This window comes from Myotis myotis, unplaced genomic scaffold, assembly GCF_014108235.1.
Source record: "Myotis myotis isolate mMyoMyo1 unplaced genomic scaffold, mMyoMyo1.p scaffold_m19_p_11, whole genome shotgun sequence".
NCBI classification, from domain to species: domain Eukaryota; kingdom Metazoa; phylum Chordata; class Mammalia; order Chiroptera; family Vespertilionidae; genus Myotis; species Myotis myotis.
The window spans coordinates 61,239,617-61,254,745 of record NW_023416315.1 but is presented as its reverse complement, the minus strand read 5'-3'; the positions used below and the strand labels follow the sequence as shown (position 1 = coordinate 61,254,745).

General features: G+C 39.7%; 1 protein-coding gene across 1 annotated transcript in view; it reads left to right on the top strand.

Annotated features, from left to right (window-relative positions):
* MKLN1 (muskelin 1) overlaps nucleotides 1-15,129 on the top strand; it is a 319,909-nt gene that overhangs the window by 102,359 nt on the left and 202,421 nt on the right. Inside the window, exon 2 of the mRNA XM_036328666.1 lies at nucleotides 12,547-12,683. Coding sequence (XP_036184559.1) covers nucleotides 12,676-12,683 — 8 coding nt within the window. The 5' untranslated portion in view covers nucleotides 12,547-12,675. The remainder of the gene's footprint in view (nucleotides 1-12,546; nucleotides 12,684-15,129) is intronic.

Here is a 15,129-nt window from a genome sequence, read left to right as displayed (position 1 = left end):
TCGGTGGATAGAGCGTCGGCCTGCGGACTGAAAGGTCCCAGGTTCGATTCCGGTCAAGGGCATGTACCTGGGTTGCGGGCACATCCCCAGTGGGAGATGTGCGGGAGGCAGCTGATCGATGTTTCTCTCTCATCGATGTTTCTGACTCTCTATCTCTCTCCCTTCCTCTCTGTAAAAAATCAATAAAATATATTTAAAAAAAACAAAAACAAAAAACAAAAAAAAAGTCAATGGAAAAAATATCCTTGGATGAGGATTAACAAAATAAATAAATAAATAAACACATAAATAAATAACCTCCTCAACACTGAGTCAAATGACCTGGTTGTTCCTTGGTTTCTACATTTTTAAAAAATATATATTTTTATTGATTTCAGAGAGGAAAGGATAGGGAGAGAGAGATAAAAACATCAATGATGAAAAAGATTGATTGGCTGCCTCCTACATGCTCCCTACTGGGTTTCAAGCCCACAATGCTTGTGCCCTGACTGGGAATCGAACCACCATCTCCTGAGCCACACCAGCTGGGTGGTTTCTATATTTGCTCTCTCGTCTCTACTAGAATTTTATACTTGTTAAAATTATTTATTTATGTGGTAGATGTTATGAATAATAGTATTCCAATTTAGACTGATAGGTTTGTCTAGTTTTGAGAAATAGAAAATTTATACTTTCTTCCCTAGCTATATGTTTAATGCCTTTAAGTTCTCTCCACTGCCTGTTAAAAATTATATGTTACTAGCAGCCTGGTGCACAAATTCGTGCATGGGTGGGGTCCAGCCAGCCTGCCCTAATCGGGGTGGGGGAGAGGCTGATTGGGGGTGGGGCAGGGCAGGGGGAGGGGCCAAGAGCAGTTGGCTGGCCAGCCCCGCCCCCTGGTCGAACTCCTTATCAAACTCCCAGTTGAGGGGACAATTTGCATATTAGCCTTTTATTAGATAGTATATTCAACCATTAATAGAAATAGCAAGTTCTGAAAACAATGTGTTTTGCCTCTCATTGTTTTTTAATGGAGTCAAAGGAAAGAAACTCTAGAAGCAAAATTTTAACTGTCATTCAGGTAGATATTATTCCTCCACTATTCTTCCTATACACAAAACTGCCCTATGGGTTCCTACACTGAGCATAGATTAAAAAAAAAAAAGTCAATTCTATTGAATCCCATTCATTTGCCAAGCATAGTGCTAAGTGCTTTCATATACATTTTCTCATCTAATGGATCTTTTGCTTTCTCACTGCAGGGGAGAAAGTGAGATTGTGCCCTTGCTTTGCTGCCTTCTCTACTAGAGTCCTTTCTCCTCCATGTCTGTATAAGTCTTACTCTGGTAGCAAGGGAACTGGGTTTGAGGCAAAATTTATTCTTTTTCATCTTATCCGGGTCCATGCAAAAAGTTGGTTGGTTTCTCATTTCTGGAAGATGAGAGCTGTGTTGGTTTAGGAAAAAGTGACTGGAACAGGGCTGAAGCTCAAAAGTTGAAGGTATATCATTCTAAGTATTCACAGGGGTGAGCACCTACCTCTGTAAGAGGTCTTTCTTCTTCTGGCTTCTGTCCCAGGTGCTCCATTGAAATCTCTGGGGAAAGGGTCCTTATACATCCTACTTCCCCTTTGATTTAGTTCTTTATCTATGAACACATGTTCCTTACCCCTGCAAAAAAACCCAAAACCCTCCTGAAGGAACATGATAGACCTTCTCTACTCTTGAGATTATCTGCCATGTTCTCCTCTTACCATGGTTCCAAATCTTGGACTCCACTAAGAAAAACAGCCTGAGTGACATTGCATAACCAGTGAGAAAGGAATCTTCCCTGGACAATGAGAGGAGGGCTGACCCACTGTCTCAGCTCTTAGGTATGGCTCTCCAGCTGCTGACCGAAGCCCCATGGGTTTAGCCATGAGGCCAGCAGGGACCTCCCCAGTAACTAACAAAAAGGAAGCAACCAGGACTAGCAGAGCTGAGCTGTGGTAACTGTCCCATTTGTAAAGGTGTCCCCAAGGACAGTGGCCAGCAGTCCATGTCGCAATGTCCTGGCAGCGTAGCAAACTCAGAGATGATCCAATCTGGGGATGAATGGTGCCCAACAATGAAAGACTCTGAGAAAGGATATGCTTATAATCAGTATGCGGTGACATTTTTTTATTTCAGAAGCTTATTCTTCATTCTTTCACTTGTATAGCAGACATTTGAGTGAATATGCTAGGCACTGAGCTATAGGTGGGCACACTCTGCCCTCTGGGAGTTGACAGTTCAGCAGAAAGGGAGTAAACAAAGGAGCTGTAGGAGGACTTAGAAGAGGGACTTAAGATTCAAGAGGCAGGGACGTTTCCCCAAGAATCTGTGAAAGACTTATATAGAGGGGGAGGAGGCAGGACACTCCAGGTAGAGGAGGAAGCAGTGCAAAGTCAGAGAGAAGAGAGAACAGCTGGCTCATGGGAGAAGGAATGAGGTTTGGTGTGGCTGAGATCAGACTATGCAGCAGAAGGGGCAAGAGATAGTCCTGGAGAGATGAGCAGGGGTCAGATTATAAGGGTACAATCTTATGTGTCATGCAAGAGGGTCCTAGGGCCATGGGAGCCACTAGACTCCCTGTTGGGGAAAGAGGTGTCAGATCTGCTTTTCAAGGAAATGTTCTCACTGGTTGTAATGGGGAGATTGGATACAAGGAAAGCGAGTGTTGAAGTAAGAGGACCTTGCAATTACTGAAGAAGGAAATAACATGGGCCTGAACTATAACGGAGCCAGTGACCCTGCCATTGACTTGAATATCAGTGGTGGAAGCTCAGGGCAGCTCCGTGGCGTTGGGGACTCTCCGGGTGTATCCCAAAGGAGCCGGAAAAACAATTCCAGACCCCATCAGCTGAGAGAATGGAGCTCCTAACACAGGCCCTTACTAAGAAGCCTGGCTGATTAAGACTGAATCTGTGCAGGACTGAGGCTGCAGATGAGAGGGCTTCAGAACCTGCAGCCAAGCAGGGTCTGACAAGCAGTTTCCATGGAGACATGGTGTATGCAAGAGGGAGTGAGTAGGAGGGCTGATCCATTCCGGAGCCTGGGGTCAGAAGGCTGTGGCGGGCTAACAGATAAACAGGAAAAAGACATAGTCAATCAGAAAAGGATATTCCAAACCAGCAGCAGTTAATTGGGGTTATATCGTCCTAATTCTCCATTAAGTCTAACAATCTAGAAGGATTAGAGTAAGCCACTTAATGATCTTGCAGGTTATTTTAGGTACCACTTAATGAGGGCACAGGGAAGTGGATGCCAACTCAGGCTAACTCCAAATGTTGTACACCCATCTTAAGCCTTTCTGCATCCCTGTACTCTAAGTAGCTACATATCATTGTCAAGTTTCTGGAGAAACAGGCAGAGACATACGAAGTTTTATATATATATATTTTAGAGGCCCAATGCACCAAATTCATGCACTGGGGGGAGGGTCTCCCTCAGCCTGGCCTGTGCCCTCTCGCAGTCCAGGAGCCCTCAGGGGATGTCCGACTGACACAGAGGTGGGAGAGGCTTCCACCACCACCGCTGCACTCACCAGCCATGAGCCCAGCTCAGGGCTTCTGGCTGAGCGGCACTCCTCCTGTGGGAACACACTGACCACCAGGGGGGCAGCTCCTGCATTAAGCGTCTGCCCCCTGGTGGTCAGTGCACGTCATAGCGACTGGTCGTTTCACCATTCAGTTGATTTGTATATTAGCCTTTTATTATATAGGAGATATATATACTAGAAGCCTAATGCACGAAATGCGTGCAAAGGCCTTGGCCTCTGCCGTGGTGGCCGGGGACCTCTGCCGCCTCTGCCTCGGCCCCTGCCCACAATGGCTTTGTCCAGAAGGAAGGATGTCCAGTCTAATTAGCATATTATGCTTTTATTATTATAGATACTTTTTATTTGCCATGCTGATGGCAATAATACTCAGGAAACCTTGGGAGCTCTTTGAGGAAACTCAGGTGCTGGCAAAGCCCTAGATTAGATGGTATTGTTAAACATTTTGAGGACTATTCTGGACAGAGAGTAAGCAGCAGTGGGGCCCCGTGGGTGTGTGTGTGTGTGTGTGTGTGTGTGTGTGTGTGTGCACGTGTGTGTGTGTGTGTGTGTGTTAAAATATACATAACAGTACTGGCTGGTGGTTCAGTGGTTAGAGCATCATCCAGCACACCAAAAGGTCATGGGATCAATTCCCAATCAAGGACAGGTACCTAGGTTGCAGGTTCCATCCCTGGCCCTGGTCAGCATACCTGCAGGAGGCAACCAATTGATGTGTCTCTCTCACAGATGTCTCTTTCCCTCTCTTTCCCTCTCTTCTTCCCTCCCTCCATTCCTCCACCCCTCCCTTCCACTCTGTAAAAAAAAAAAAAAAAAAAAAAAATCAATGGGAAAATATCCTTGGCAAGGATTAAGAAAGCAAATAAATATCTATAATAATAAAAGCATAATATACTAATTAGACTAGACAGCCAAACAACCTTCCAGATGTTCTTCTGGACAACCTTTCGGACAAAGCCGCAGCTGCAAGGGCCGAGCCCCTTGCAAGAATTTTGTGCATCAGGCCTCTAGTATATGTAATAAAGTTTACTGTTTTGACCATTTTTAAATGTGTAATTCAGTGGCATTAAAGTCTCTTCATAATATTATGCAACTATCAAAACTATATCTAGCCCTAACTGGTTTGGCTCAATGGATAAAGCGTCAGCCTGCGGACTCAAGGGTCCCAGGTTCAATTCCGGTCAAGGGCATGTACCTTGGTTGTGGGCACATCCCCAGTAGGGAGTGTTCAGGAGGCAGCTGATCGATGTTTCTCTCTCATCAATGTTTCTAGCTTTCTATCCTTCTCCCTTCCTCTCTGTAAAAAATCAATAAAATACATTTTAAAAAAAAAACAACTATATCTAAAACTTTACTTATCATTCAAAACAAAAACTCTATAACCATTAGGCAATAACTTCCATTAGGGCGGGCCCAAAATGTTTTAAACAACTTTATTATGCTGTGGTAACTCTGCCTACCGGCAAGACGATGGTTTGTCTCCTGCAAATAAGCAAACTGTGTTGATCTTTGTTTGGTCAGTTGCTCTGATTCAAACCTGGAGTTTTTTGGCCAAAGAATCCTTGTGCTGTGGGTGGATTTGTTAAACCTAATCTCTGGAGGGATTTTATGACTGATGAGACTTATTAACCTTGATCTCCAAGGTATCCAAATGGCTTGTGACAGTGCTTTATTAAGAAGTCTATAAAAATTACGTGAGGGATACAGGTCCTCATAAAAATCCTACTGGAGGCAAGCTTTGTTCCAAAATTCAAACTTTTTGGTAAAATTCAACAGTGAAGTCACTTTGGGACTAGGCTTTTCTTTGTAGGAAGTTTTAAATTCATAACTCAATAATTTTATTTGTTATAGGTTTATTATGGTTATATTGGGTGGCTTTGTCTTTCAAATAATTGGTTCATATTATCTAAGTTATGTAATTTATTGGCATAGAGTTGTTCATAGTATCCCCCCCCACACACACTTTTTTTTAAGTATCCCCCCCTTTTTTAAGTCTAATCTTTTTTATTTTTGTGGGGTCAGTAGTAATGTCCCTTTCTCTTTTTTTCTGATTTTAGTATTTTAAGTCTTCTCTCTCTTTTTTTCTTGGTAAGTCTAGCTAAAGCCCTACTATAAGTTTTATTGATCTTTTTAAAGAACCAACTTTTGGGTTTCTTCATTTTCTCTATTATTTTTCTCATTCTTTGTTTTATCAATTTCCTCTATTATCTACTATTTCCTTTATTCAGGTTTAGTTTGCTCTTCTTTTCCTAGTTTCTTAAAGTAAAATGATAGGTTGTTGATTTGAAATCTTTCTCTTTTTTAAAATAAAGTTATCTACAGCTATAAATTTCCCCTCTAAGAACTGCTTTGATGCATTCCATAAGTTTTAGTGTTTTGCTTCCATTCTAATCTTAAAGTATTTTCTAATTTCCCTTATAATTTTTTGACCTATTGGTTATTTAGGAGTTTATAGATGAATATCCACATATTTGTGAAATTATCAAATTTCCTTATCTTATTGATTCTAATTTCTTTCCATTGTTGTCAAAAGTCATATTTTGCATAATTTCATATCTTTTAAATTTATTAGGATTTGTTTTATAACCTAGGATATTGCCTAACCTGGAAAATAGTCCATATTCACCTGAGAAGAATGTGTATTCTGCTGTTGATGGTTGGAGCATTTTATAGATAGATGTCTGTTAGGTCTAGTTGGTTTATAGTTTTGTTACAAACTATATAATACATTGTTATAAAATACAATTTTATACCTTTTAAAGAAGTTGAGAAAAAAAGAAAAGTAAATTACATTTAGAGTTTGTTATATCAACCTTCTTATTTACCATTTCTGGTTCTCTTCATTTGTTCCTGTGGAATTGAGTTATCATCTTGTAACTAATTTCTTACTCAAATTCAGCTTTGTTCTCATACACCTCCTTTGTGCTATCATTGTCAAATATATTCTTGCATAAAATTGCTTTTTAGATTATTTTAGAAAGTAAATGAGAAGAAATATACATTGCTATACTTTCTTTGATAATATATAATTACATTTACCAGTGATCTTTGATCTTTGTGTGTGGATTTCAATCACTGACTAAAGTCACTTGTGTTCAGCCTAAAGAACCTCCTTTTTTCTTGTAACTTTGGTCAGCTAGCAATGAATTCTCTCAGATTTTGTTGATCTGGGAATGTCTTTATTTTACTTTTATTTTTGAGAGACAGTTTTACTACATAAAAGATTCTTAGTTGACAAGTTTTTGGTTTATTTCCCCTCCCAGCACTTTGAATATACTATTTCAATGTCTTGTGACCCTTATTGTTTTTGGTGATAAGTCAGATGTTAATCTTATTTGGCTTCTGTTGTATGGAATTAGCTTTTTTTTTTTCTTGCTGTTTTCGAGATTTTTCTCTTTAACTTTCTCTTTCAACATTTTTACTAGGATGTGTCTAAATGTGGATCACTTTATATTTTATCTATTGAGGTTAGTTGAACTTTTTGAATGTGTAGGTTAATGTTTTTCACCAAATTTCACCAAGTTTTCAGCCAGTATTTCTTCAGATATTTTTTTGGCTCCTCTCTTCCTTTTCTGGTACTCCATTATGCATACGTTAATGTGCTTAATGGTATCTCATATTTTTCTGAGGTTCTGTTCATATTATTCTTCTTTCTCTCTGCTCTTAAGGTCAAATAATATCTATCTATATACCTATCATCTATCTATCTATCTATCTATCTATCTATCTATCTATCTATCCATCCATCCATCTGTCTTCAAGTTGGCCACTTCTTTCTTCTACCAGGTCAACTATATTATTGAGCCCTTCTAGGGATTTTTTTTTCCTGTTATTGTACTTTTCAAGTTCACAGTATTCATTGGGTTCTTTTTTAAAAAAATATATATATATATATCTCTTTAGTAATTACCTTATGAGACATTGTCAGTATGCCTTCTTTTGCTTCTTTTTTTTTTCTTGTTAATCCACACCTGAGGACATTTTAGAGAGAGTGGAAGGGAAGGGGAGAGAGAAATATCAATGTAAGTAAGACACATCGATTGGTTGCCTCTCACATGCACCCTGCCCAGGGCCAAGGAGTAAGCCTGCAACTGAGGTTTGTCCCTTGACCAGAATGGAACCTGGAACCCTTCAGTCCACTGGCTGATGCTCCATCCACTGAGCCAAACCATCTTGGGTTTCTTTCGTGTGCCTTTTAAATCCTCACCTGAGGATATGTTTCCACTGATTCTAGAGAGAAAAGAAGGGAGAGAGAGAGAGAGAGAGAGACATTGATGTGAGAGAGACATCAGATGCCTCCCACACACACCCTGACTGGGGATTGAATCCGCAATCTAGGTATGTGCCCTGATTGGGAATTGAATCTGAAAACTTTTAGTGTATGGGATGATGCTCCAATAAACTGACCTATCCAGCCAGAGCTTCTTTTGCTTCTTTATGCATGGTTTTCTTTAGTTCATTGAAGATATTTATAATAGCTGCTTTGAAGTTTTTGCTAAGTTGAGGACCTGGGTCCTCTTACAGGGAATTTCTGTTGATTGCTTTTTTCCACCCATGTATAAGTCAGAAAACACTTTTCTGTTTCTTTGCAGGTATAATAATTTTTTTTGTTATGTACTGGACATCTATATATATAAAAGCCTAAGCAACCAGCCGACTGGCATACCATTTGACCATCCGACCGGTAGCTATGACGTGCACTGACCACCAGGAGGTAGACACTCAATGCAGGAGCTGCTGAGCTACGGTGACTTGGCAGCTGTGGTTCTTGGGTGATGCACCCAGAACCAGAGAGGAGGGAGCCCATTTCTGGGGTGTGTCACCTGAGAACCACCCTCTTCCAATCCAGGATCCCTTGGGGGATGTCAGAGAGCCAGTTTTGGCCTGATCCCCATAGGCCAGGCGGAGGGACCCCACCAGTGCATGAATCCGTGCACCGGGCCTCTAATTTTAGGTAATGTAGTGTAGCACCTCTGGATATTGATTCCCTCAACCTTATTGCTTATTTTTGAGCTTATAAACTTATTGTTATAGTTGTTTTTTTTTTGCTTGTTTAGTGACTTAGCTAGATTATTTTAATAAAGTCAATTTCCCTGCAGTGCGAAACCTCTGATGTTGCTCCTTTGAAGATGCACGCTTGGTCGTGTGCACAATCATCCTGGAATGACAGTGATTCTAGCACAGCTCTCTTGGACCATCTCTATCCTTGATTTTTCTGTTAAATTGTCTGTCTCTATTGGTATGATCACCAGCTGTTAGGCTTCATTAGTTGATAACTAATCACTCTATTGTTTTCATCAATGCTCTGGAGCATAAATTGCTCCACAATCTGATCCAGAGGTAGTTTTTGAGGCCAGACTTTGAGATTTATTCTGACCCAGGGAGGGCTCTTCTCAGGTGTCCTTTATTCTGGTTCTCTCTGGTACACTAGATAGCCTACAGTCTAGCTGGTTGCAACCAGCTTCCTCTTAATTGCTTATCGCCAAAATATCCATTGTTTTCCAGAGCTCTCTTCAGCTTGACTTCCCCAAACTCTGTTCCAAATAAAGTCTGTTCTCTTGTGGCGAGAGCTTCAGAACACTCTGTTCTTGTCACCTGCCTCTCCCCCTGGGCAATATCTCTGAGATTCTGCTCTCAAACTGGGGACAGGGGAAACAACCACTTCTCTTGGAGTGATAACTCTGCTTTCTAAGCAGGTCACTGAGTGTCAGCAAGTAGCCTTTGGTCTTCTTGGCTTTTATCTCCCTTTGTGGGACAAGAACTTCAAATGGTTGTCTTAAAAGTAATTTTCACCGGTATAGTTGTTTTGTTGAAGCGTGGGTCTTTGGAGCTCCTTACCTACCATTCTGGAAATTGTCCCCTAATAGCAGTAAACCTTTTCTTAACTGCTAACAGTATTTTATGAACTTATACCCAGAATTTGGTTTCTGATTGAAAATAAGTGCAATATGAAGACTAAATTGGAGGTGAATTGGAGATAAAGGTACTGATAGATTACTCCTGACCAAATGAAAACTTTATGGAGAGGCTCTGAGAACCATCTCCCTTGTGCATTCCAAGCACAGAATACTCAAAGATACTGATCAAAATAAAGCACTAAACCAGGAATTAGGTGACGAAGGTACTAATTCTTAGTTCTCTTGCTGGTTTTCCATGAGTAACCCAGGCAGCATACTCCGAGCTCTAGTTCCCAGGAATAATATATTGTGTTAAAGTATTTGTCTCACTACTGGTCCCCAAAATAGGGAATGTAATGTAGATTGTGTTTATGATGGAATGATTTCACTAAATCTTCCCTGGTCCTTTTCCCTCTGCTGTCTCTTGTGACTGACATCATGCATCTGGGAAGTATCTGTCTGTACATTAAAAGTTATTGCTGTTTTGGATTTGTGAACTCCAGGCTGAGCCTTGGTCTATAATCACCATTTTCTAAATACTTTGAACTTGTTGGATGAGGAAATAAAGTCACAAAGGTTTGTCTCTTCCCTCACTAAATGTTTTAATTAATTCTAAGCCAGAATTATGTCTCATCTTACCCAGGCACTCTTGTTTTTGGTTACTTAAAATGAAGTTGGTTCAAAGCCCAGGTCCAATATGACTTCACTGTTTAATTTTATCACAATATAAAGAAGTAATAGAAATTCTTCACAAACTCTTCTAAAAAATAGAAGAGGAAGGAACACTTCCCAAACTCATTCTTTGAGGTTAGTATGATTTTTATACCAAAACTAGACATCACAAGAAAAGTACAAAATAATATTGCTTTATGAATGCAGATGCAAAGAATTTATGCTAGAACTTGAAAAATACAACATATAAATATGACTATACACTCTTAGGGGGAAAAACATGGGACAAAAACTTCATAACACTGAATTTGGCAATGCTTTCTTGGATATGACACCAAAGGCATAGGTAACAAAAGGAAAAATAAACATTAAACTTCATGAAAATTAAACATGTTTGTATATCAAGACACTATCCACAGACTAAAAAGGCAACACACAGAATGGGAGAAAATATTTTCAAATCATATATTTGGTAAAGGATTAATATCCAGAATTTATAAAGAACTCCTAAAACTCAACAAAAACACAAGCAAACCAATTCAAAATGAGCAAAGGACTTGAATAGACATTTCTCTAAAGATATGCAAATGACTAATAAGGACAAGAAAAGATGCTCAAAATTCCTAACCAGTAGGGGGCTGCAAATCAAACTATAATTAGATTACCTCATACCCAGTAGGATGGTTGCTGTAAAAAACAAAACAAAACAAAACAAAACAAAACAAAAAACAAAACAACAACAACAACAAAACCCTTAAAAACAGAAAACAAGTGTGGAGAAATTAGAAGTAGAGAAATTAGAAGTCTTGCACCTTGCTGGTGAGAATGTAAAATGGTACAGAAACTGAGGAAACTGTAAGGTAGTTCTAAAAAAAAAAAAAAAAAAATTAGAATTACCATATGATGCAGCAAATTTTCTTCTAGATATATACCCAAAATAATTGAAAACAGGGTCTTGAAGAGATATTTGTATGCCTATATTCACAGCATTTTCACAATAGTTAAAATATGGAAGCGACCCAAATATCCATTGACAGATGAATGGATAAGCAAAATATGGTATATACATACAATGGAATGCTATTCAGCCTTTAAAAGTAAGGAAATTCTGACATATGCTATATGCCACAATATGGAACCTGAGGATATTATGCTAAGTGAAATAAACCAGTAACAAAATGGCAAATACAATATGATTCCACTAATATGAAGTCTCTAGAGTAGTCAACATCATAGAGACAGAATGGTGGTTTCCAGGGGGTGGGGGAAGGGAGAAATGGGATTTTATTGTTTAATGAGTATAACTTTCAATATTATAATATGAAAAGAGTTATGAAGATGGATGGTGGTGTTGCACAACATTATGAATATATTTAACACTGCTGAACTGTATACTTCAAAATGTTTAAGGTGGTAAATTTTATGTTATGTGTATTTTAAAACAGTTTTTAAAATGTGGGGGGAAGAGGGAGACTATCTAGAATGACCAAGTGGAATTATCCCAGGAAGGCAAGGTTGGTTTTACAGCCAAAAATCAATTAATACAATACACCATATCAATAGAATAAAGGTCAAAAACCTCATGAACATCTCAACAGATGCTGGGAAAAAAAATCTGTTCTGTTCATATATTATTTACAATAGCCAAAATATAGAAGCAACAACCCAAGTGCCTATCCACAGATGAATGGATAAAGAAGATGTGGTACATATATGACTGGAATATCACTTAGCCATAACAAAAGAATGAAATCTTGCCATTTGCAACAACATGCATGGATCTACAGGGTATTATGCTAAGGAAAATAAGTCAGACAAAGAAAGACAAATACTACATGGTTTCATTTAATGTGGAATCTAAAAAAACAAAATAAACAAACAAAACAGAAATAAACTCATAGATACAGAGAACAAATTGATGCTTATCTGATGGCAGGGGATTTGGGGCCGTAGAAAAAGGTGATGGGATTAAGGCATACAAATTACCAGCAATAAAAACAGTCACGGGGATGCAAAATACAGCATAGAGAACATAATCAGTAATAGTGTATGGTGTCAAATGGGTACTAGACTTATCAGGGTGATAAGCCTTAAGTTAGATAAATGTTGTGCACCTAAAATTAATATAATACTGTATGTTAACTGTAATTGAAAAGTAAAAAAATTTTTTTTAAGAATATTATAAGAACAGAGGAGAAACAAATGGTTGAATTTCATTGCATGAGGGAGAAATGCCCTCCTGAGACCACCTAGAAGGAAAAAAAAAACACAGAAGAAAGGCTAGGAAAAGGCAAAGGGCAGAAGGGGAGTGGGGGTGGGGGAGGGGAAGGGAGGAGAAGAAAGCTGGGGAGAGGAGGGGAGTTACCCTACTCACTGTAAATGTGGCCCTATACCTGCAATCAGAGTACTGTCTCCTCTTGCAGAATAGGAAGGAGAGGACGGAGAAGGTCGGTTTCCCTCTCCTAGATGCTCTGTAATTGGAGGAAGATTCCTGGCAGAGATGTAGAGATGCAAGTAGCAGAGAAGACAGGACCAAACCAAACCTGAGCAGAATGCCTTGGTGAGTAAAGAATACCTAACAGTTCCTTGCAAATCAAAGACCCTTAGAGAAAGCTGCTCATTTTGAGATTTGTAAGATTTTAAACCGGAAGGAAATTGAAGAATTATTAAAGTGATTTGTGCTTTATTGCAAGGACACAACTGTTGGTATCAATGAAGTGCTTTGCAGATGTTATAAGATATTGTGGGCAGGGGAAGCCATCCATTTCTATTCCCAGAGCTTTACTTTATTAAGGGCCTTGAGTGGTTATTTTTTCAAAGCCTTCTTCCCTTCTCTTCTGAGTGCACTTCCAGTAGGGGCATGCTAAAGTTCTATTCATGAAGAAGAAGAATCATTTTTTTCTTCATGATGATCTAGTCGAGACACAACCTAGTGACTTGCTTTCTGGAGCATTGATTTGTAAAAGAGAAATGACCTACAGGGTGCCTTTGGTGAAAACAGTTCTTTCTCCCTGTTTAACTTCCAGAACCGCAACAGTCTGACCTTTCAGTGCTATTAAACACTAAACCCCAAAGGAGGATGTGGGGGTAGTTGGGGATCCAGTTATCATTGATAGCAATGACTCTTTGTGCAGACTTCTTGCACTCTGGCTTTGGAGTGACACATTATCTTCACCCTTTTGAACTTTCTTTTGGGCTACTTATTTATTTATTTATCCTTTTTTTTTTTCTGGTTTGTTTTTTTCTTTTTTATTTATTTATATTTTAATTAAATCTTTATTGTTCAGATTATTACAGTTGTTCCTCTTCCCCCCCCCCCCCCGTAGCTCCCCTCTACCCGTTTCCCACCCCACCCTCCGCCCTCACCCCGCCCCGCACTGTCCTCATCCATAGGTGCACGATTTTTGTTAAGTCTCTTCCCGCATCCCCCACACCCCTTTCCCCCCCAAGAATAGTCAGTCCACTCCCTTTCTATGCCCCTGATTCTATTATAATCACCAGTTTATTCTGTTCATCAGATTATTTATTCACTTGGTTTTTAGATTTACTTGTTGATAGATGTGTATTTGTTGTTCATAGTTTGTATCTTTACCTTTTTCTTCTTCTTCCTCTTCTTAAAGGATACCTTTCAGCATTTCATATAATACTGGTTTGGTGGTGATGAACTCCTTTAGCTTTTTCTTATCTGTGAAGCTCTTTAGCTAACCTTCAATTCTGAATGATAGCTTTCCTGGATAAAGTAATCTTGGTTGTAGGTTCTTGCTATTCATCACTTTGAATATTTCTTGCCACTCCCTTCTGACCTGCAAAGTTTCTGTTGAGAAATCAGCTGACAGTCGTATGGGTATTCCCTTGTAGGTAACTGAGTTTCTTTCTCTTGCTGCTTTTAAGATTCTCTCTTTGTCTTTTGCTCTTGGCATTTTAATCATGATGTGTCTTGGTGTGGTCCTCTTTGGGTTCCTTTTGTTTGGGGTTCTCTGCACTTCCTGGACTTGTAAGTCTATTTCTTTCACCAGGTAGGGGAAGTTTTCTGTCATTATTTCTTCAAATAGGTTTTCAATATCTTGCTCTCTCTCTTCTTCTGGCACCCCTATAATTCGGATGTTGGTACGCTTGAAGCTGTCCCAGAGGCTCCTTACACTATTTTTGTATTCTCGGATTCTTTTTTCATTTTGCTTTTCTGATTGGGTGTTTTTTGCTTCTTCGTATTTCAAATCTTTGACTTGATTCTTGAGATCCTGTAGTCTGCTGTTGGGAGTCTGTATAATATTCTTTATTTCAGTCAGTGTTTGCTTAATTTCTAGTTGGTCCTTTATCACAACCTCGAGGGTCTCATTAGATTTCTTGAGGGTCTCATTAAGTTTATCGGCGGTTTCTAGAAAATTCTTGAAAAACCATAAAAGTGTGGTTTTGAACTCTATATCCAGTAGTTTGCTTTCCTCCATTTCTGTCATTTGTGTCTCGTTTTTTTATCTCTGCATTTTTTTATGCTTCCCTGTGTCGATAGAGTGGCTTTCTGTGCTAGGTGTCCTATAGGGCCCAGTGGCTCAGCCTCCCCAATTACCTGAGGTAGACACTTTTGGTGCACCCCCTTGTGGGCTTTGTGCACAGTCTTGTTGTAGTTAAGCCTTGATTGATGTAGGTAACACTGGGAGGAATTGACCTTCAGTCCAATTGGCTGTGAGAATCAGCTGTGTCTGCAGTGGGAGAACTTCTGTCCTGGAGACACCCCTCTGGGGCAAGACTTGCTTCAGTGGGGCTTTGGTGGTCACTGAGTCTGCCCCCTGAGTGTGTCCTTTATGGATCCAAGGAGCTGCAATCTGGATGGCCCCACTCTGACCACTGGGAACACTGGTTCCTGGATCTCTAAGGAGGTGCTAACCTAGCCTTTGCCTGAGTCTACCCAGCAGGAGCCAGCTGTGATGCAATGTAAGTTGCCCTGGGGCCTTGGGCCAGCTGCAGTTTGTTAGGTAATTATCAGATTGCAAAGGGCCAGGCCTTTCATA